At 53.2% G+C, this 22,148-nt stretch overlaps 1 protein-coding gene across 2 annotated transcripts in view; it reads right to left on the reverse strand.

Moving 5' to 3' along the window:
* Nucleotides 1-22,148, reverse strand: part of MMS19 (MMS19 cytosolic iron-sulfur assembly component) — a 209,237-nt gene that overhangs the window by 107,600 nt on the left and 79,489 nt on the right. For both annotated transcript variants that reach the window (XM_075348390.1, XM_075348389.1), the window contains exons 16-19: nucleotides 13,169-13,250; nucleotides 12,807-12,904; nucleotides 11,946-12,101; nucleotides 11,614-11,763 (exon numbers count right to left, since the gene is read on the reverse strand). In XM_075348390.1, the coding sequence (XP_075204505.1) occupies nucleotides 11,614-11,763; nucleotides 11,946-12,101; nucleotides 12,807-12,904; nucleotides 13,169-13,250 (486 nt within the window). The remainder of the gene's footprint in view (nucleotides 1-11,613; nucleotides 11,764-11,945; nucleotides 12,102-12,806; nucleotides 12,905-13,168; nucleotides 13,251-22,148) is intronic.

Raw genomic sequence — 22,148 nt, forward strand, 5'->3', positions numbered from 1 at the left:
TGGACGGCGATGCCGCCGAGCCAGATGGACGCTTCTCTGCGTGAAACACCTTGGTCGTGGGACGATAAGTGATAAGCCTCTGAACTGAAATGACCGCGTCGACACCAGGCCCCTAGAGGGACGCGCTAGAAAGCCGCATCCAGATCTGACTGTCAGCATGGCAGTAGTGCAGGAAAGGAGCGAGAAAGAGAGAGGAAAGAAGATGTGCTCTTTTACCCCCCGGATGAATGCCACACGTGTGGTAATACATTTTCGAGGGAACCAGCTCCCCGGTCTCCAACATTGTCTGCATCCTTCTTGCCAACCGGCCTGTGCGAGCAAGAACCCGGGATCCGCTCTTAAGGTCGGGAAACTTAGGGCTTCTAAGTCCTGGTGTCAGAGCGGGCTCGACACGGAAGAACTGGACGGTCTGGAAAGCGCCACAGGGTCTCTGCGAGTGGATTGAGTGACTTCTGTGAACTATGCTCGCCTGGGCCCCTCCATAGCCACCCTCTGCCTCGGTCCTTCTTGAGAAGCTCGAGATCATGGGAAGCCGTAGGCAGATGCCCAAGAAAATGAAAAAATGAACCGGCCTCACAGCCGGGCGAGGGCGTCGTCACCTAGCGCAGAAAAGGGTGGCACCCTAGGTGCGCCGTTGACTAGAAGCTGGATCGGGGGGCAAATAGGACCACTACTGGAGGTCTTCCCTTCGTCGTAGATCTGGCTGGAGACTACCCGGTTGAGGAGCCATTCTGCCTAGTAGGGAAGTGGACTGCTGAGATTAGAGAGCGCGAGATCCGGCCCAGAGCAAGATCTTCTTGACCTCTTCCTTATTCACGACACTTCCTGCGTCTCCCTGGTGGATGATGCACGCCACCGCTGTGGCATGGTCCGACTGGGACCTGACCGGAACAACCTCGCCCCAGTGAAGAAAACGTAACCAGTCTAACCGGATGGATCTGAAATCCTGGAATGCTGAAGGGGAGACCACACAAAGGGGGTGTTCCTAGGGATCGTGCTGTGGAAAGTGGACAAGCCCACCCTAGCATAGGAGACTGGTAATGGCTGATGCTATTCGCCAGAGGAGACGGAGAGGGGATCTTCCCAGGGACCGGACACGAAAGCTGGTCCACTAGGAAGGGAAAGGCGGATCCCCCGGGGCAGACGGAGGTTACTTATCTCCGTTCTTCAGTGGGGACCTCTGGAAGGGCAAGGATGAACACCGGTAAGTGTACCACCGCTATCACCTCCCCCAGCCGCTGCGGAGTAACGTATCGAACCTAACTTGGTGCGGGGAAGGAAAAACTACTCCAGCGTGAAGAGTAACTTCCCTATGGCGGTCTCGAAAAACATGCCTAAGGGGATGATCTACCGGGCCGAGATCTGAAAGGACTCCAACCGGTGGAACAGCTGCCCTAGTAGCGAGAAGTGACGATGAGAAATAGAGGCGCCCTGACGGTTGCGGCTCGAACGGACAGGAGCCGAGCGGTGAAGGCGACGATCCTGAGCGTCTGGGCCGATGCTGGGAAGAGATGTGCCCTTCCCTCACGTAGCCTATGGAGAGATGTACACTTCCCTCACGTAGTCTAGGGGATCCACTGGACTAACCTATGTCCGAAGGTACGTTCACCTAAAGGCGGAAGGAAGGTCAGCGACTCTTTAGATGTCGCCTCCGCGATCCCGCTCCTGAGGCAGAGGCCTCGACGTGTGGTCACACTGCTGCTATAGGCTCAGACCGTGAAGCTGTGAAAGTGCCAGGGCTATGATGAGAAGGGACTTACCGAAGATGTCAACCAGTTTCTGATCGGCAGATATGGAATGTAGTCCTCTGCGTAGGGAGACCGTGTGGTCCCTGAGAGACGTCACCTTAGGGATGATCAGCCAAGAGGTAACCTGGCGAGTCGATCGCAGGGGGGCATGCCACTTCTCTCCGGAGCCCCTTGGAGAATGAATAAAGAGAATAACAAGACTTACCGCTGGTAACGTCCAGTCTGGCTGATGTCTGTGAAGGAGCAGTAGCTCTGCGAACTATTGGATGTCCACTGACAACATCCTGGGTCCTCTAGAAAAGTCTTCAAGGAGACCTGCGTGCTCAGAGAGGAGAAGAGAACTATCCGTGGCCTTATGGTCTGACTCACCGTATCTTCCAGGCTAATCGTCATGCGCTGAACCTCGGCGCTTGCCCGGAATCCAGCAGAGGTGGTACGTCTGGGTCATCCCCAGAGAGGTCGGAAGGCTTCTGGACGAGCGGGAGCTTTGGACCTGGGAATGAAGGAAAAACCAGGGGGAGGCGCCGAAGGCGAGACCTGGCGGGTACGCTTCGAGCAGCGGGTGAGGTCCCTGGTACGGGACTCACCTCCCCCGGTGCGTGCACGTAGAGAAGGACTGTCCGTACCTTTAAGGCTTGACTCACCATCCTTACCCGGCTATTAGTCATGCGCCAAACATCCCGGTACTCCTGCTCGAAGTCCAGCAGAGGTGGAAACGCCTGGGCCATCCCCGAAAGGTCGAAAGACTACTAGAGGAGAGGCAGTCTGGACCTGAGGAGTAAGGTGAACCCTGGGAGCGCAGAAGACGAGACCTGGCGGGTCCGCCTTGGGCAGAGGAAAAGATCCTTAGTACGGGACCCAACTCACCGGGGGGAAAGCGCCAGTCTTGCGGACGGTTACGGCAGAGCGACAGCCCGGGGGCGCAGCGCATGCGCACCCACCCGAGGGACGTCAGCACGGGTATGCGGGGTCTGAGAGAGAGAGCGCCAACCCGCCTGCCGGTGCGGGATACCGGTGCGTGCAGTGCCAGGGCCCGCGGAAGCTGGAGTACTAATGTGACAACGTTCGGGGCAATTCATAACTGAGAGAACAGCCCTAAACCAACTGTACCTCTTATGCAAATCAAGAACCCGAATAAGAGCTCGTAAGAGTTAATATACATAATCTATATATATATATATATATATATATATATATATATATATATATATATATATATATATATATATATATGTACATAGAAAAACCACTTCCAGAATTCCATTATTTAGAACTTATATTGCAGACTCAAACAATAACCTTGAACACAAAGAAAAAAGGGGGAGTCTAGAATGCAACCATGTACTTTTTGCAAATATCAAAAAGTATGTTCTTACTAAGAATAAAAAGAGCAATTTACAACCATCATAAGGAAGCACCTGTAGGATCTCACACAAAGAGTCATGATGCAAGAAAAGACAGGTTCAGACATTATGCTGCAGAAAAAATGCAGAAAAAAATTCCCATTGAATCAAACCAATCCCATAATTTTTAATTAAATTCTCAACCTGTATTGTGCTCGTAATAGTTAATATACATATATGTCTACCTTTACATATTGAAATAAACTGAGCCCATGACAAAAGAACAGAACAACCACTACCGTTCAGTGGCTAATGTTGGCTACTTTTCCCCCCTATGAGTGGTTGCTGTAGCCTCAGCAATCCGCAGACTAGGGAGACTGCTATAATCAGTCTCTTTTTTTTTTTTTTTCTAAAATGAATGCTGGGGTGGGAGTGGGGGGGGGGGGCCGAGGAGAGCGGGAAAAAACCCCCACCGCCCCCTCCTGTGATGCCTGGGGCTGGGAGGAGGGTGGAGATTGAGCGGCCGGCGGCTAATCGCGCTGCGGCAGGAGGCGGGCCTAGGACGCCGGGGACAAGGCCGAAGCCGGGGCCTAAATTTTGAAGGCTGCCGGAGCATGGAGGGTACCGGCCGGCTGTCCGGTGGCTGCGGCGCAGCTGCGAAGACCGGATGGCGGCAGTGCGTGCGCTCTGTCGCCCGATGCGGCCCGGGGCGTCCGGTGCTAGGCCCAGGCCGGGAGCCTAAAAGGAAGCAGCCAGCGCCGGATTATGTAGAAACCGGCGGTTCTACCTGTGGGGGCGGCGGCGCGGCAGCGACATCCGTGCACCGGCCGTCAGTGCGGACTCCAGCGCTGGGAGAGGACGTGGCCGGGGCGCCCGGTGAGTAGGCCCGGACCGGGGCCCATATTTTGTAACCGCCTGGGGGGAAGGTAGGAGGGGGTGTCCTACCTGGTCGGCGGCGTAGCCTCTGCCAGTGTGCAGGCTGCGGACCGCAGAAGGATGAGGCAGGCAGGCAGGCAGGCAGGGAAGGTGGACGCCGGTGGGGGCAGGGAGCCCCCTGAAGCAGCGCTGCGGGCCCCATCATCATCCAGACGCGCTGTGAGGTCCAGTCCCTGCTGTATGCCCTTGCACCCTTTGGGGTGATACCGCAGGGTGAATAGGAGGTGCCCAGGAAGGATTAGCCCAGCGTGCCAACCCGGGAGTGGTACCGTGGAATTGGACGGGGGAGAGGGCCCGAGAACTCAAGCTTCTGCGACCCAGGGGAGCGGTACCCACACGGCTGCGAGGGCTGAGGTAGAGAAACGATACCTGCAGAAAAAAGAAAATTCCAACAGATGAGAGCGACGAGCGTCGCCGAGAGAAAAAAGAAAAAATATACGCAAAAAATCAAGTGGCTGAAGAGGGCCCAGTCGGCCCACATCAGCCTCCTACGACACTAAGCAAAAAACTGATTGAGTCCGCCTCTGGCTCAGGGTTATACTGCTGGGGAGGAGCTAACTTTTTCTGTTTACTTAGTGTCAGCCTCCTAGTGACAGCAGCATAACCCATGGTCCTGTGTCCCCCAATGAAACGATGGAGAAAATATTAGAAAAGCTAATCTGCCTTGGAGCAGTCCCCAACGTTATAGATAGCCCCCCACATGTAAAGACTACGGTGATATAGGAAAAAAACAATAAGTAGCTAGAGAATAGATTCAGCAAAGATGAGGCCCAAACTATCTGCATAGGAAAGGATAGGAAAGAGCACTGACTGCAGCCGTAAAAACCCTCGTAAATACCAGCACGCCTGATATGGAAAAATAATGAGCCTACACAGGCTCTCCCCCACTATATCAGTACTCTGGTGTTACTGGGATCCAAGAAAGAAGGGAATTTTGTTTACTTACCGTAAATTCCTTTTCTTCTAGCTCCTATTGGGAGACCCAGACAATTGGGTGTATAGCTTCTGCCTCCGGAGGCCACACAAAGTATTACACTTAAAAGTGTAAACCCCTCCCCTCTGCCTATACACCCTCCCGTGCATCACGGGCTCCTCAGTTTTGGTGCAAAAGCAGGAAGGAGGGAAACTTATAAATTGGTCTAAGGTAAATTCAATCCGAAGGATGTTCGGAGAGCTGAAACCATGAACCAAAGAACAATTCAACATTAACAACATGTGTACACAAAAGAAAAACAGCCCGAAGGGAACAGGGGCGGGTGCTGGGTCTCCCAATAGGAGCTAAGAAGAAAAGGAATTTACGGTAAGTAAACAAAATTCCCTTCTTCTTTGTCGCTCCATTGGGAGACCCAGACAATTGGGACGTCCAAAAGCAGTCCCTGGGTGGGTAAAAGAATACCTCGATAAAAGAGCCGTAAAACGGGACCCTTCCTACAGGTGGGCAACCGCCGCCTGAAGGACTCGCCTACCTAGGCTGGCATCTGCGAAGCGTAGGTATGCACCTGATAGTGTTTCGTGAAAGTGTGCAGACTCGACCAGGTAGCCGCCTAACACACCTGCTGAGCCGTAGCCTGGTGCCGCAATGCCCAGGACGCACCCACGGCTCTGGTAGAATGGGCTTTCAGCCCTGAAGGAACCGGAAGCCCAGAAGGAACGGTTAGGCTTCAAGAATCGGTTCCTTGATCCACCGAGCCAAAGGGTTGACTTGGAAGCCTGCGACCCTTTACGCTGGCCAGCGACAAGGACAAAGAGCGCATCCGAACGGCGCAGGGGCGCCGTACGAGAAATGTAGAGTCTGAGTGCTCTCACAAGATCTAACAAGTGCAAATCCTTTTCACCTTGGTGAACTGTATGAGGGCAAAAAGAAGGTAAGGAGATATCCTGATTGAGATGAAAAGGGGATACACCTTAGGGAGAAATTGCGGAACCGGACGCAGGACCACCTTATCCTGGTGAAACACCAGGAAGGGGGCTTTGCATGACAGTGCAGCTAGCTCAGACACTCTCCGAAGTGATGTGACTGCCACTAGGAAAGACCACCTTCTGCGACAGACGTGAGAGAGAGACATCCCGCAGCGGCTCAAAAGGTGGTTTTTGAAGAGCCGTTAGCACCCTGTTCAGATCCCAGGGTTCTAGCGGACGCTTGTAAGGAGGGACAATGTGGCAAACCCCCTGCAGGGAACGTGCGTACCTGCGGAAGCCTGGCTAGACGCTTTTGAAAAAACACGGAGAGCGCCGGAGACTTGTCCCTTAAGAGAGCCGAGACACAAACCCTTTTCCATTCCTGATTGGAGGAAGGACAGAAAAGTGGGCAAGGCAAATGGCCAGGGAGTAAAACCCTGATCAGAGCACCAGGATAGGAAGATCCTCCACGTCCTGTGGTAGATCTTGGCGGACGTTGGTTTCCTGGCCTGTCTCATAGTGGCAATGACCCTCTTGAGATAACCCTGAAGACGCTAGGATCCAGGACTCAATGGCCACACAGTCAGGTTGAGGGCCGCAGAATTCAGATGGAAAAATGGCCCTTGAGACAGCAAGTCTGGTCGGTCCTGGTAGTGCCCACGGTTGACCCACCGTGAGATGCCACAGATCCGGGTACCACGACCTCCTCGGCCAGTCTGGGGCGATGAGGATGGCGCGGCGGCAGTCGGACCTGATCTTGCGTAACACTCTGGGCAGTAGTGCCAGAGGAGGAAATACATAAGGCAGTCGAAACTGCGACCAATCCTGAACTAATGCGTCTGCCGCCAGAGCTCTGTGATCTTGAGACCGTGCCATGAATGCCGGGACCTTGTTGTTGTGCCGGGACGCCATTAGGTCGACGTCTGGCATTCCCCAGCGGCAACAGATCTCTTGAAACACGTCCGGGTGAAGAGACCATTCCCCTGCGTCCATGCCCTGGCGACTGAGAAAATCTGCTTCCCAGTTTTCTACGCCCGGGATGTGAACTGCGGAGATGGTGGAGGCTGTGGCTTCCACCCACAGCAGAATCCGCCGAACTTCTTGGAAGGCTTGACGACTGCGTGTGCCGCCTTGGTGGTTGATGTATGCCACCGCCGTGGCGTTGTCCGACTGAATTCGGATCTGTCTGCCTTCCAGCCACGGCTGGAACGCCTTTAGGGCTAGATACACTGCCCTTATCTCCAGAACATTGATCTGAAGGGAGGACTCTGGCTGAGTCCAGGTACCCTGAGCCCTGTGGTGGAGGAAGACCACTCCCCACCCTGACAGACTCGCGTCCGTCGTGACCACAGTCCAGGATGGGGGCAGGAAGGATTTCCCCTTCGACAAGGAAGTGGGAAGAAGCCACCACTGAAGGGAGGCTTTGGCTGCCCGAGAAAGGGAGACGTTCCTGTCGAGGGACTTCGACCTCCTGTCCCATTTGCGGAGAATGTCCCATTGGAGTGGACGCAGATGAAACTGCGCAAATGGAACTGCCTCCATTGCTGCCACCATCTTCCCTAGGAAGTGCATGAGGCGTCTCAAGGGATGTGACTGGGCCCGAAGGAGAGATTGCACCCCTGTCTGTAGTGAACGCTGTTTGTCCAGCGGAAGTTTCACTCAGCTGAGAGAGTATGAAACTCCATCCCGAGATATGTCAGTGATTGGGTCGGTGTCAATTTTGACTTTGGGAAGTTGATGATCCACCCGAATCTCTGGAGAGTCTCCAGAGCAATGTTCAGGCTGTGTTGGCATGCCACCCGGGAGGGGGCCTTGACTAGAAGATCGTCTAAGTAAGGGATCACCGAGTGTCCCTGAGAGTGTAGGACTGCTACCACTGTTGCCATGACCTTGGTGAAGACCCGTGGGGCTGTCGCCAGGCCGAAAGGCAGTGCTACGAACTGAAGGTGTTCGTCCCTGATGGCGAAGCGCAGGAAGCGCTGATGCTCTGGTGCAATCGGCACGTGGAGATAAGCATCCTTGATGTCGATTGATGCTAGGAAGTCTCCTTGGGACATCGAGGCGATGACGGAGCGGAGAGATTCCATCCGGAACCGCCTGGTTTTCACATGTCTGTTGAGCAGTTTGAGGTCCAGAACGGGACGGAAAGATCCGTCCTTCTTTGGCACCACAAACAAGTTGGAGTAAAAACCGTGACCCCATTCCTGAAGGGGAACAGGGATCACCACTCCTTCTGCCTTCAGAGTGCTCACCGCCTGAAGAAGAGCATCGGCTCGCTCGGGGGGCGGAGATGTTCTGAAGAAACGAGTCGGAGGACGAGAGCTGAGCTCTATCCTGTAACCGTGAGACAGAATGTCTCTCACCCATCGGTCTTGGACATGTGGCAACCAGGCGTCGCAAAAGCGGGAGAGCCTGCCACCGACCGAGGATGCGGATTGGGGAGGCCGAAAGTCATGAGGAGGCCGCTTTGGGAGCGGTTCCTCCGGCGGTCTTTTTAGGTCGTGACTTAGACCGCCATGAATCAGAGTTCCTCTGGTTCTTCTGTGGCCTGTTGGACGAGGAGAATTGAGACCTGGCTGAGGGCCGAAAGGACCGAAACCTCGATTGTATCTTCCGTTGTTGAGGTCTGTTTGGTTTGGACTGGGGTAAGGACGAGTCCTTTCCCTTGGATTGTTTAATGATTTCATCCAATTGCTCGCCAAACAGACGGTCGCCAGAAAATGGCAAACCGGTTAAGAACTTCTTGGAAGCAGAGTCTGCCTTCCATTCGCGTAGCCACATGGCCCTGCGGACTGCCACTGAATTGGCGGATGCTACCACCGTACGGCTCGCAGAGTCCAGGACAGCATTCATGGCGTAGGACGCAAAAGCCGACGCCTGAGAGGTTAAAGACGCAACCTGTGGAGTAGAGGCACGTGTGACTGCATTAATCTCAGCCTGACAAGCGGATATAGCTTGGAGTGCCCAGACGGCTGCGAATGCCGGAGCAAAAGACGCGCCTATAGCTTCATAGATGGATTTCATCAGGAGCTCTATCTGCCTGTCAGTGGCATCCTTGAGCGATGAACCATCTGCCACTGCAACTATGGATCTAGCCGCCAGTCTAGAGACTGGAGGATCCACCTTGGGACACTGAGCCCAACCCTTAACTACGTCAGGGGGGAAGGGGTAACGTGTGTCATTAAGGCGCTTGGTAAAGCGCTTGTCCGGAAAAGCTCGGTGTTTCTGGACTGTATCTCTGAAGTTGGAGTGATCAAGAAACGCACTCCGTGTACGTTTGGGAAACCTAAATTGGAATTTCTCCTGCTGAGAAGCTGACTCCTCAATCGGAGGAGCTGGAGAAGGAAGTTCTAACACCTGATTGATGGACGCTATAAGGTCGTTTACTATGGCGTCCCCTTCAGGTGTATCAAGATTGAGAGCGGCGTCATGATCAGAGCCCTGATCTGCCACCTCCGCTTCATCCTCCAGAGAGTCCTCATGCTGAGACCCTGAGCAGTGTGATGAAGTCGAGGGAAGCTCCCAGCGAGCCCGCTTAACCGGTCTGGGACTGCGGTCCGTGTCGGAGTCCTCACCGTGGGACCTATGAGTCGCCTCAGGAGCACTTTGCTGCGCCGACCGAGGGGGGTCTGAGGGCAATGATTCAACAGTGCCCGGGGCCTGTGTTACCGGTCTGGACTGCAAAGCTTCTAATATCGTAGCAGACCATCTATCCATAGACTGAGCCATGGATTGAGAAATTGACTCAGAAAGTTTGTCAGCCAATACTGCAAACTCTGTCCCTGCCACCTGGACAGCGGCAGCCGGTGTTTCTACCTGGGCCGAGGGTCCCACTAGTGGCTGAGGCTCCGGCTGAGTGAGTGTCACAGGGGCCGAGCATTGCACACAATGAGGGTAGGTGGAACCTGCAGGTAGCATAGCCGCACAAGAGGTACAGGTTGCAAAATAAGCCTGTGCCTTGGCACCCTTGCTTTTTGCGGACGACATGCTGTAGTCTCCTCTTAGAGCAATCAGTGAGGGTATATAGCCAAAAGCAAATAGTGCAGCCGAACAAAGTAAACGTATACAATATAAGTATATAAATATACACTTCGGCACCCAGGGGGGCCAGCACCTAGTAACAGGTGCGGCTTACCGACCGCCCTCAGCGGTTGTGTGACCACCAGATTCCCTGCCTGGGCCTCCCAGAGCTGTGGAGCTCGGCTGTTGTCTCCCCTCTGAAGTTCTCCAGCGTCAGAAGTGCTGATAGGAATGGCTGCCAGCGTTCTGAGAGGAGGAGGGAGCCGTGGGCGTGCCTCAGAAAGTGCGGGAATCTGGTGCCCCACAGTGCTTAGTGAGGGGGGAGGAGGATACCTCAGTATGCTCCAGCCCTCACCGCTGACGTCTAGTCTAGCGTCCCGCCCTTACCCCTGACTGGCAGGCCCGGGGGCGGGAGTTTGCGGTACTAGGCCGCAAAAGCCGGGGACTAAATTTATTAGCGCGGCCGGCAAACAAGCGCAGTCGGCGCGGTAGTCCGGCGACACAAAACACCCAGCAGCTGCTGCAGCGTCCATTACACAGGCGCTCTATGCGCCGTCCCCAAGGGGACACAAAGTACCTCAGAGGAGCAGGGCCCTGTCCCTGACGATACCCGGTCTCCTGTCCAGCAGATTCCCCCAGGGGCTGCGGAGGGAGCACGGTCCCAGTGCATGGTGACCGTTTAGGATCCCACTTCACCCAGAGCCCCGAAAGGATGGGGAAGGATAACAGCATGTGGCTCCAGCCTTTGTACCCGCAATGGGTACCTTAACCTTAACCGCACCGCCGACCATAGTGGGGTGAGAAGGGAGCATGCCGGGGGCCCTTATGGGCCCTCTTTTCTTCCATCCGATAAAGTCAGCAGCTGCTGCTGACTAAAATGTGGAGCTTGCGTGCATGTGTGCCTCCTTCAACACAAAGCATAAAACTGAGGAGCCCGTGATGCACGGGAGGGTGTATAGGCAGAGGGGAGGGGTTACACTTTTTAAAGTGTAATACTTTGTGTGGCCTCCGGAGGCAGAAGCTATACACCCAATTGTCTGGGTCTCCCAATGGAGCGACAAAGAAACACTGATATAGAGGAAGGACTGAATTTAGTACCAAGCATGACAAACACACAATACATAGCAGATCATGGATCAAGGTACACAGATACTCCCAGCAGGGAATGATCCAACTCCACCAAGAACGCCACACAGGCAAAATAACAAGAAAGTGAAAACCATAAGCAGAGGTACAAAGACCAACTTATCTGAGAGGAGTTCTGGTAGACACAGAGAAAAGGGCTGGTTTCAGAATGTCCTTAGCACACAGGAGATACATTGAGCACCAGCAAGGAACAGGAGGAAACTACTCAGTTATATAGGCCCAATCCGAATGGCCTGATTGCCAATCCTCCTCAGCTGTTTCCCATTCAGCAAGTCAACTGCATCGCCAGCACTGACCACAAGAAGGAGCCCCAAACTGGAAACTAATTCAAATGTATTCACAACACTTGTGCAATGACGACATTGCGCCAGGTCGGCTAATCGCAGATTCTGGGAAGTATAAGGCGAGGTTTAGGGCAGCTGTCCACTGACGCGGCTGATGGAATGGCTCCTGCGAATCCATTTGCACCAACTGTAGGCATTCACCATAAAACTGCACAGCACACTCGCTTCTGACATTACCTTGCATTGCAGCTTGCACGGTGAGGGACATCAGACACGGTATCACTTTCTGGTGATAATAACATAGAGACTCTGCGTTTTCTTGGCATAGTACCGCCACGTGATGAAGGCTCTTGCACACAGCGACCACATCTTCTGCACTTGTTTTTTCTTCACGTGTTTTTTTTTGGGGGGGGGGGGGGGGGGAGATGTGGAAGAAAAAATATATATAGTAAATAGATGTAGCTTGAGAGCACACTGTTGAGGAGCATACACTGAAAAAAAAAAATGCGTTTAAGGGGTTAAATGTAATGAGAATATGGCGGTATTACAGTCATGTGAAGGGTAGATACCTCTTTGTGTTTGGCGGACGTAATCCAGTAGTATCGGCACAGTCTCTTGAATGATACTGTGATGCGTAGATATAGCAGCTAAAGCTTCAAGGCAGCGCTGCCATACAATGTGCGGGGGTATAACGCTGCCCGAGGCATCCGTACCTTCCATGGGCACTGTGAGAAAACAAAAAGTCAGTGAATTAAACACGCTGCAGTTATTAGTGACTGTGTAGAGGATAAACACATTGACGATGGGTTGTGATTGGTTATTGCATCTCGGCTCCTTGCGTGCAATTCCAGACACAACTCACCAAAAAGAGCGACATGGTTTCTGGGGAGGACATCCAGCAAACTCTTTTATTTCCCCTCAAACTTGGTTTACCCTATTGTAGAAATATCCATTGGTTGGAAGACCACGTGCATGGTCCAAATATATGGCAACGCAACTTGAAATTGTTGTCATATTGCTAGGATTTGCCTTTACTTTATGATCTATGATAAATCGAGAAGTCGGAGCCCCATGGCCCTTTTTCCATGTACTGCAACCCTTATGTCTATTGGTTGTGCATAGCCTTATTTGAATACAGGGATCTGTAGGGGTCCAAACCCCCACCCTTTATGAACTTGGAAGTGAAATTCATTAATGGATATCAACTGGGATGTGAAGACCCCCATTTAAGGGATTCTGCAGAAGCGAGAGGTGCCAATAACATTGCACCATCATGTGCATGATGCATGGCAGACACCTGTCGAAGCAACATCATCTGCTCGCTCTTCGTTCGATGTGGAATAGAGAGGTGCCACTTTAATCGCCATCTGCGCCACAAAAATAATCCCATTGATGCCACAGAAACACAATGCGATTGATCATTCTCTTACCTGTCCGTAGCCTTGCACAGAGCGGGGGCACCATACGGCTAATAAACACTGCCGGATGAACCCTGGCCAACGATCCCGAGGATTCAATAGCAGCCTGGCTGCAAACAAAGAAAAAAGGAGAATATCCTATAACACTTGTATACAAAAGGCAGGAACATATACACACACTCTGCACCAAAAAGATTGTACAACTAAAGGTCTTCTGTGACTGTAATTAATGCAGCCAGCCTGACCCCTTATAATGAGGGTTGTTTGTGTACCAGGTCAGGACCCCCCATATATTATAATAAAGGATATGAACAAGGCATTGTCCAAACCAAAAATAATAATATCCAACCCTACCCCTTAGAGGAAACAATTACCAGCTCTGAGACTCTGCCTCTTCTAGAATAATCCGGGTCAAATGCTCAACGACCAGATCCACGTCACCAGACGACAGGAAACCTTTGGGGAAGAGGGACACATGTCAGAGAGCAAGTAAAGGTACAAAATCAAACAATTCTCCATTTTTAAAATCTCTACTTGGTGTTGGTGAATGCAAACTCTCATAGAGCCCGATCACGTATGAGTCCGGGTAATAGATGAGATCTACACCGGGACAGGTCATCAGCCACTGGATGGAAATAAAAGGGTCTCATTTTCTTGCAGCAAAAACAGATTCAAGGTGTGTGATGAAACACAAAAGAAAAAGAAAGAAAGCAGCTGAAAAGAAGGGAATTTTGTTTACTTACCGTAAATTCCTTTTCTTCTAGCTCCTATTGGGAGACCCAGACAATTGGGTGTATAGCTTCTGCCTCCGGAGGCCACACAAAGGATTACACTTTAAAAAGTGTAACCCCTCCCCTCTGCCTATACACCCCCCCGTGGATCACGGGCTCCTCAGTTTTGGTGCAAAAGCAGGAAGGAGGAAACTTATAAATTGGTCTAAGGTAAATTCAATCCGAAGGATGTTCGGAGAACTGTAACCATGAACCAAAAGAACAATTCAACATGAACAACATGTGTACACAAAAGAACAACAGCCCGAAGGGAACAGGGGCGGGTGCTGGGTCTCCCAATAGGAGCTAGAAGAAAAGGAATTTACGGTAAGTAAACAAAATTCCCTTCTTCTTTGTCGCTCCATTGGGAGACCCAGACAATTGGGACGTCCAAGAGCAATCCCTGGGTGGGTAAAAGAATACCCCGATAAGAAGAGCCGACAACGGCCCTCCTCTTAAAGGTGGGCAACCGCCGCCTGAAGGATCTGCCTACCTAGGCTGGCATCTGCCGAAGCATAGGTATGCACCTGATAGTGTTTCGTGAAAGTGTGCAGACTAGACCAGGTAGCCGCCTGACACCTGCTGAGCCGTCGCCCGGTGCCGCAATGCCCAGGACGCACCCACGGCTCTGGTAGAATGGGCTTTCAGCCCTGAAGGAATCGGAAGCCCAGAAGAACGGTAGGCTTCAAAAATCGGTTCCTTGATCCACCGAGCCAAGGTTGACTTGGAAGCCTGCGACCCCTTACGCTGGCCAGCGACAAGGACAAAGAGTGCATCAGAACGGCGCAGTGGCGCCGTGCGAGACAAGTAGATCCGGAGTGCTCTCACTAGATCTAATGAATGCAAATCCTTTTCACATTGGTGAATTGGATGAGGGCAAAATGAAGGTAAGGAGATATCCTGATTGAGATGAAAAGGGGACACCACCTTGGGGAGAAAGTCCGGGACCGGGCGCAGAACCACCTTATCCTGGTGAAATACCAGGAAGGGGGCTTTGCATGACAGCGCTGCAAGCTCTGACACTCTTCGGAGTGACGTAACTGCCACTAGAAATGCCACCTTCTGCGAAAGACGTGATAGAGAGACATCCCGCAGCGGCTCAAAAGGTGGTTTCTGAAGAGCCCGTAGAACCCTGTTGAGATCCCAGGGTTCCAGCGGCCGCTTGTAAGGTGGGACTATGTGGCAAACTCCCTGCAGGAACGTGCGGACCTGCGGAAGCCTGGCTAGACGCTTTTGAAAAAACACGGAAAGCGCCGATACTTGTCCCTTGAGAGAGCCGAGAGACAAACCCTTGTCCATTCCGGATTGAAGGAAGGAAAGAAACGTGGGTTAGGCTACTTTCACACATCAGTTTTCTGTATTCAGGCACAGTCCTTTTTTTTCCTGATCCAACGGATCCTGAAAAAAAAGTGAAAACCGTATCCACCGGATCCGTTTTTTTAACGGATCCGTTATGCTGGATCCGTTAAAAAACGGATCCGGTGGATACGGTTTGCATCCGTTTTTGCATCCTTTTCGTCCGGTTTTTGGCTGGATCCGTTTTGTTAATTACATTGGAGCATGCTCAGTTTAGAAAAACGGATCCGGCGGCCGCATCCGTTTTTTACCGCATTACGCCGGATCCGGCGTCCATAGGCTTCTATTGTAAAACACGCCGTATCGATGCGTTTTTTTTGCCGGACAAAAAAACGTTGCAAGCTACGTTGCCTCCGGCCGCCGCTTTAACTAATTTTGCCGCATCCGGAAAAAAACGGATGCAACGCAAAGCCATCCGGTACAATCCGGTAACAATGCAAGTCTATGGGGAAAAAACGGATGCGGTACCGGATCCGTTTTACCCGTTTTTTTCCGGATTGAACCTGATGGCAAAAAACTGATGTGTGAAAGTAGCCTAAGGCAAACGGCCAGGGGGTAAACCCCTTATCAGAGCACCAGGCTAAGAAGATCCTCCAAGCCCTGTGATAGATCTTGGCTGACGTTGGTTTCCTGGCCTGTCTCATAGTGGCAATGACCTCTTGAGATAACCCTGCGGACGCTAGGAGCCAGGACTCAATGGCCACACAGTCAGGTTGAGGGCCGCAGAATTCAGATGGAAAAATGGCCCTTGAGACAGCAAGTCTGGTCGGTCTGGGTACCACGACCTCCTCGGCCAGTCTGGAGCGACGAGGATGGCGCGGCGGCAGTCGGACCTGATCTTGCGCAACACTCTGGGCAGCATCGCCAGAGGAGGAAACACATAAGGCAGTCGAAACTGCGACCAATCCTGAACTAAGGCGTCCGCCGCCAGAGCTCTGTGATCCTGAGACCGTGCCATGAATGCCGGGACTTTGTTGTTGTGCCGAGACGCCATGAGATCGACGTCCGGCGTTCCCCAGCGGCAACAGATCTCTTGAAACACGTCCGGGTGAAGAGACCATTCCCCTGCGTCAATGCCCTGGCGACTGAGAAAGTCTGCTTCACAGTTTTCTACGCCCGGGATGTGAACCGCGGAGATGGTGGAGGCTGTGGCCTCCGCCCACAGCAGAATCCGCCGAACTTCTTGGAAGGCTTGACGACTGCGAGTGCCGCCCTGGTGGTTGATGTACGCGACCGCCGTGGCGTTGTCCGACTGTATGCGGATCTGCCTGCCCTCCAGCCACCGATGGAACGCTTTTAGGGCTAGATACACTACCCTTATCTCCAGAACATTGATCTGAAGGGAGGACTCTGTCCGAGTCCAGGTTCCCTGAGCCTTGTGGTGGAGAAAAACCGCTCCCCACCCTGACAGACTCGCGTCCGTCGTGACCACAGCCCAGGATGGGGGGAGGAAGGATTTTCCCTTCGACAGAGAAGTGGGAAGAAGCCACCACTGAAGAGAGGTCTTGGCTGTCAGAGAAAGAGAGACGTTCCTGTCTAAGGACGTCGACCTCTTGTCCCATTTGCGGAGAATGTCTCATTGGAGTGGGCGCAGACGAAAGTGCGCAAAGGGAACTGCCTCCATTGCTGCCACCATCTTCCCCAGGAAGTGCATGAGGCGCCTCAAGGGGTGTGACTGGGCCCGAAGGAGAGATTGCACCCCTGTTTGCAGCGAACGCTGTTTGTCCAGCGGTAGCTTGACTATCGCTGAGAGAGTATGAAACTCCATCCCGAGGTAAGTCAGTGATTGGGTCGGAGTCAATTTTGACTTTGGGAAATTGATGATCCACCCGAACCTCTGGAGCGTCTCCAGAGCCACGGTCAGACTGTGTTGACATGCCACCCGGGAGGGTGCCTTGACTAGGAGATCGTCTAAGTACGGGATCACCGACTGGCCCTGAGAGTGTAGGACTGCCACAACGGATGCCATGACCTTGGTGAAGACCCGTGGGGCTGTCACCAGGCCGAAAGGCAGTGCCACAAACTGAAGGTGTTCGTCCCCGATGGCGAAACGCAGGAAGCGTTGGTGCCCTGGAGCGATCGGCACATGGAGATAGGCATCCCTGATGTCGATTGATGCTAGGAAGTCTCCTTGGGACATCGAAGTGATGACAGAGCGGAGGGATTCCATGCGAAACCGCCTGGTTCTCACATGTCTGTTGAGCAATTTGAGGTCCAAAACGGGACGGAATGAACCGTCCTTTTTTGGTACCACGAACAGGTTGGAGTAAAAACCGCGACCACGTTCCTGAAGGGGAACGGGGATCACAACTCCTTCTGTCTACAAAGTGTTCACCGCCTGAAAAAGTGCCACGGTTCGCTCGGGGGGCGGAGATGTTCTGAAATAACGAGTCGGAGGACGAGAGCTGAACTCTATCCTGTAACCGTGAGACAGAATGTCCCTCACCCATCGGTCTTGGACACGTGGCCACCAGGCGTCGCAAAAGCGGGAGAGCCTGCCACCGACCGAGGATGCGGTTTGGGGAGGCCGAAAGTCATGAGGAGGCCGCCTTGGAGACGGTGCCTCCGGCGGTCTTTGGAGGACGTGACTTAGACCGCCATGCAGAAGAGTTTCTCTGGCTCTTCTGTGGCCTGTTGGACGAGGAGGATTGGGATCTGGCTGAGGGCCGAAAGGACCGAAACCTCGCTTGAATTTTTCGATGCTGAGGTCTCTTTGGTTTGGGCTGGGGTAAGGACGAGTCCTTTCCCTTGGATTGCTTAATAATTTCATCCAATTGTTCGCCAAACAGTCGGTCGCCAGAAAAAGGCAAACCGGTCAAGAACTTCTTGGAAGCAGAGTCTGCCTTCCATTCGCGTAGCCACATGGCCCTGCGGACTGCCACCGAATTGGCGGATGCTACCGCTGTACGGCTAGCCGAGTCCAGGACAGCATTCATGGCGTAGGATGAGAATACCGACGCCTGAGAAGTCAAAGACGCTACTTGCGGAGCCGAGGTACGGGTGACCGCATTAATCTCAGACAGACAAGCTGAGATAGCCTGGAGTGCCCACACTGCTGCAAAGGCTGGGGCAAAGGACGCGCCTATGGCTTCATAGATGGATTTCATTAGGAGCTCTATCTGCCTGTCCGTGGCATCCTTGAGCGTTGAACCGTCAGCCACTGCTACTACGGATCTAGCCGCCAGTCTAGAGACTGGAGGATCCACCTTGGGACATTGAGCCCAACCCTTAACTACGTCAGAGGGGAAGGGGTAACGTGTGTCATTAAGGCGTTTAGTAAAGCGCTTGTCCGGGAAAGCCCTGTGCTTCTGGACAGCATCTCTGAAGTTCGAGTGATCGAAGAAAACACTCCGAGTACGTTTGGGAAACCTAAACTGGTGCTTCTCCTGCTGTGCGGCCGACTCCTCTATAGGTGGAGTTGGGAGAGAAAGATCTAGCACCTGGTTGATGGACGCTATAAGGTCATTTACTATGGCGTCCCCTTCAGGTGTATCAAGATTGAGAGCAACGTCAGGGTCAGAGTCCTGGGCTGCGACCTCCGCCTCATCCTCTCTAGAGAGTCCTCAAGCTGAGACCCCGAACAGCGTGATGAAGTCGGGGAAGATTCTAAGCGAGCCCGCTTAGCCGGTCTGGGACTGCGGTCCGTGCCGGAGTCCTCCACGTAATAACTAGAGGCCACCCCAGGAGCACGCTTCGTCGCAGACCGAGAGGGGCCTGGGGGCTGAGGGTCCTACCAGTGCCCCAGGCTCCGGCTGAGCGAGTGCCACAGGGCCCGAGCATTGCTCACAGTGAGGGTAGGTGGAACCTGCAGGTAGCATAGCCGCACAAGAGGTACAGGTTGCAAAATAACCCTGTGCCTTGGCACCCTTGCTCCTTGTGAACGACATGCTGTTGTCTCCCAGGAGCGTGATCACTGAGGGATATATAGCCACAAGCTAACAGTACAGCCGAACCGAGAAAATGTATACAAATATAATTATATATATATATATATATATATATATATATATATATATATATATATATATATATATATATATATATATATATATATATATATATATATATATATATATATATATAAAGTTCGGCACTCTAGGGGTCCCAACACCGGGTGACCGGTGTGGCTTACCGACCGCTCAAGCGGTGTGTGGCCACCAGATTCCCTGCCTCGGGTCTCCCAGAGATGCAGCCAGAAGTCCTCCACCGGCAGAATGTGCTTAAAACATGGCTGTCGGCGTTCACAGGGGAGGAGGGAGCCGTGGGCGTAACTACAAAAGTGCGGGAATCTGGTGCCCTAGAGTGATTAGTGAGGGGGGCGGAGGACAGCTAAGTGTGCTCCAGCCCTCACTGTCGGCGTCAGACCGACCGTCCCGCCCTTACCCCTGACTGGCAGGCCCGGGGGCGGGAGTTTAAGGCACTAGGCCGCAAAAGCCGGGGACTAAAGTTAAAACCGCGGCCGGCAAGCAGATGCGGTCGGCGCGGTAGTCCCGGTCTCATACCAACACCGCAGTCGCTGCAGCGTCTGAGGCCAAGGTGCTCCATGCACCGTCCCCAAGGGGACACAGAGTACCTGTAGATGCAGGGCCCTGTCCCTGATGATACTCAGTCTCCTGTCCGACAGAATCCCACAGGGGCTGCGGAGGGAGCCCGGTCCCAGTGAATGGTGACCGGTTAGGATCCCACTTCTCCCAGAGCCCCTAAGGGATGGGGAAGGAAAACGGCATGTGGCTCCAGCCTGTGTACCCGCAATGGGTACCTCAACCTTAACAACACCGCCGACTTAGTGGGGTGAGAAGGGAGCATGCCGGGGGCCCTGTTAGAGGCCCTCTTTTCTTCCATCCGATACAATCAGCAGCTGCTGCTGACTAAAATGGGAGCTTGCGTGAATGTGTGCCTCCTTCAACACAAAGCATAAAACTGAGGAGCCCGTGATCCACGGGGGGGGTGTATAGGCAGAGGGGAGGGGTTACACTTTTTAAAGTGTAATACTTTGTGTGGCCTCCGGAGGCAGAAGCTATACACCCAATTGTCTGGGTCTCCCAATGGAGCGACAAAGAAATTCCCTTCTTCTTTGTCGCTCCATTGGGAGACGCAGACAATTGGGACGTCCAAAAGCAGTCCCTGGGTGGGTAAAAGAATACCTCAATAAAAAGAGCCGCAACGGCCCCCTCTTACAGGTGGGCAACCGCCGCCTGAAGGACTCGCCTACCTAAACTGGCGTCTGCCGAAGCATAGGTATGCACTTGATAGTGTTTCGTGAAAGTGTGCAGACTAGACCACGTAGCTGCCTGACACACCTGCTGAGCCGTAGCCCGGTGCCGCAATGCCCAGGACGCACCTACGGCTCTGGTAGAATGGGCTTTCAGCCCTGAAGGAAGCGGAAGCCCAGAAGAACGGTAGGCTTCGAGAATCGGTTCCTTGATCCACAGAGCCAAGGTTGACTTGGAAGCCTGCGAACCCTTACGCTGGCCAGCGACAAGGACAAAGAGCGCATCTGAACGACGCAGGGTCGCCGTGCGAGACACGTAGAACCGGAGTGCTCTCACTAGATCCAAAGAGTGCAAATCCTTTTCACATTGGTGAATTGGATTAGGGCAAAATGAAGGCAAGGAGATATCTTGATGGAGATGAAAAGGAGATACCACCTTAAGGAGAAAATCCGGGACCGGACGCAGAACCACCTTATCCTGGTGAAACACCAAAAAGGGGGCTTTGCATGACAGCGCTGCAAGCTCAGACACTCTCCGGAGTGATGTGACTGCCACTAGAAAGGCCACCTTCTGCGAAAGACGTGATAAAGAGACATCCCGCAGCGGCTCGAAAGGTGGTTTCTGAAGAGCCGTTAGCACCCTGTTAAGATCCCAGGGTTCCAGCGGACGTTTGTAAGGTGGGACTATGTGGCAAACTCCCTGCAGGAACGTGCGGACCTGCGGAAGCCTGGCTAGGCGCTTTTGAAAAAATACGGAGAGCGCCGATACTTGGCCCTTGAAGGAGCCGAGTGACAAACCCTTGTCCATTCCGGATTGAAGGAATGAAAGAAAAGTGGGTAAGGCAAACGGCCATGGCGGAAAACCGTTATCAGAGCACCAGGATAAGAAGATTTGCCAAGACCTGTAATAGATCTTGGCGGACGTTGGCTTCCTGGCCTGTCTCATGGTGGCAATGACATCCTGAGATAACCCTGAAGACGCTAGGAGCCAGGACTCAATGGCTACACAGTCAGGTTGAGGGCCACAGAATTCAGATGGAAAAACGGGCCTTGTGACAGCAAGTCTGGGCGGTCTGGAAGCGCCCACGGTTGTCCCACCGTGAGATGCCACAGATCCGGGTACCACGACCGCCTCGGCCAGTCTGGAGCGACGAGAATGGCGCGACGGCAGTCAGATCTGATCTTGCGTAACACTCTGGGCAGCATCGCCAGAGGAAGAAACACGTAAGGCAGTCGAAACTGCGACCAATCCTGAACTAACGCATCCGCCACCAGAGCTCTGTGATCTAGAGACCGAGCCATGAATGCCGGGACTTTGTTGTTGTGCCGTGTCGACGTCCGGCGTTCCCCAGCGGCGACAGATCTCTCGAAACACTTCTGGGTGTAGAGACCATTCCCCCGCATCCATGCCCTGACGACTGAGAAAATCTGCTTCCCAGTTTTCTACGCCCGGGATGTGAACTGCGGAGATGGTGGAGGCTGTGGCTTCCACCCACTGCAGAATCTGCCGGACTTCCTGGAAGGCTTGACGACTGCGAGTGCCGCCTTGGTGGTTGATGAGTTGCAGGGCCCGGTCCCTGAGGTTGAATAGACTCCGGTCTGGCAGATTCCCACAGGGGCTGCGGAGGGAGCACGGTCCCAGTAAATGGATGACCGCTCAGGATCCCACTTCTCCCAGAGCCGCTAAGGGATGGTGAAGGAGACGGCATGAGGCTCCGGCCTTTGTACCCACAATGGGTACCTCAACCTTAACAACACCGCCGACGTAGTGGGGTGAGAAGGGAACATGCCGGGGGCCCCGTGGGGGCCCTCTTTTCTTCCAACCGACATAACTAATATGAGAATGCATGAGTGGATGTGTGCCTCCTTCCACACAAAGCATAAAACTGAGGAGCCCGTGATCCACGGGAGGGTGTATAGGCAGAGGGGAGGGGTTACACTTTAAGTGTAATACTTTGTGTGGCCTCCGGAGGCAGAAGCTATACACCCAATTGTCTGGGTCTCCCAATGGAGCGA

This window comes from Anomaloglossus baeobatrachus, chromosome 5 (assembly GCF_048569485.1).
Source record: "Anomaloglossus baeobatrachus isolate aAnoBae1 chromosome 5, aAnoBae1.hap1, whole genome shotgun sequence".
Taxonomy (NCBI): domain Eukaryota; kingdom Metazoa; phylum Chordata; class Amphibia; order Anura; family Aromobatidae; genus Anomaloglossus; species Anomaloglossus baeobatrachus.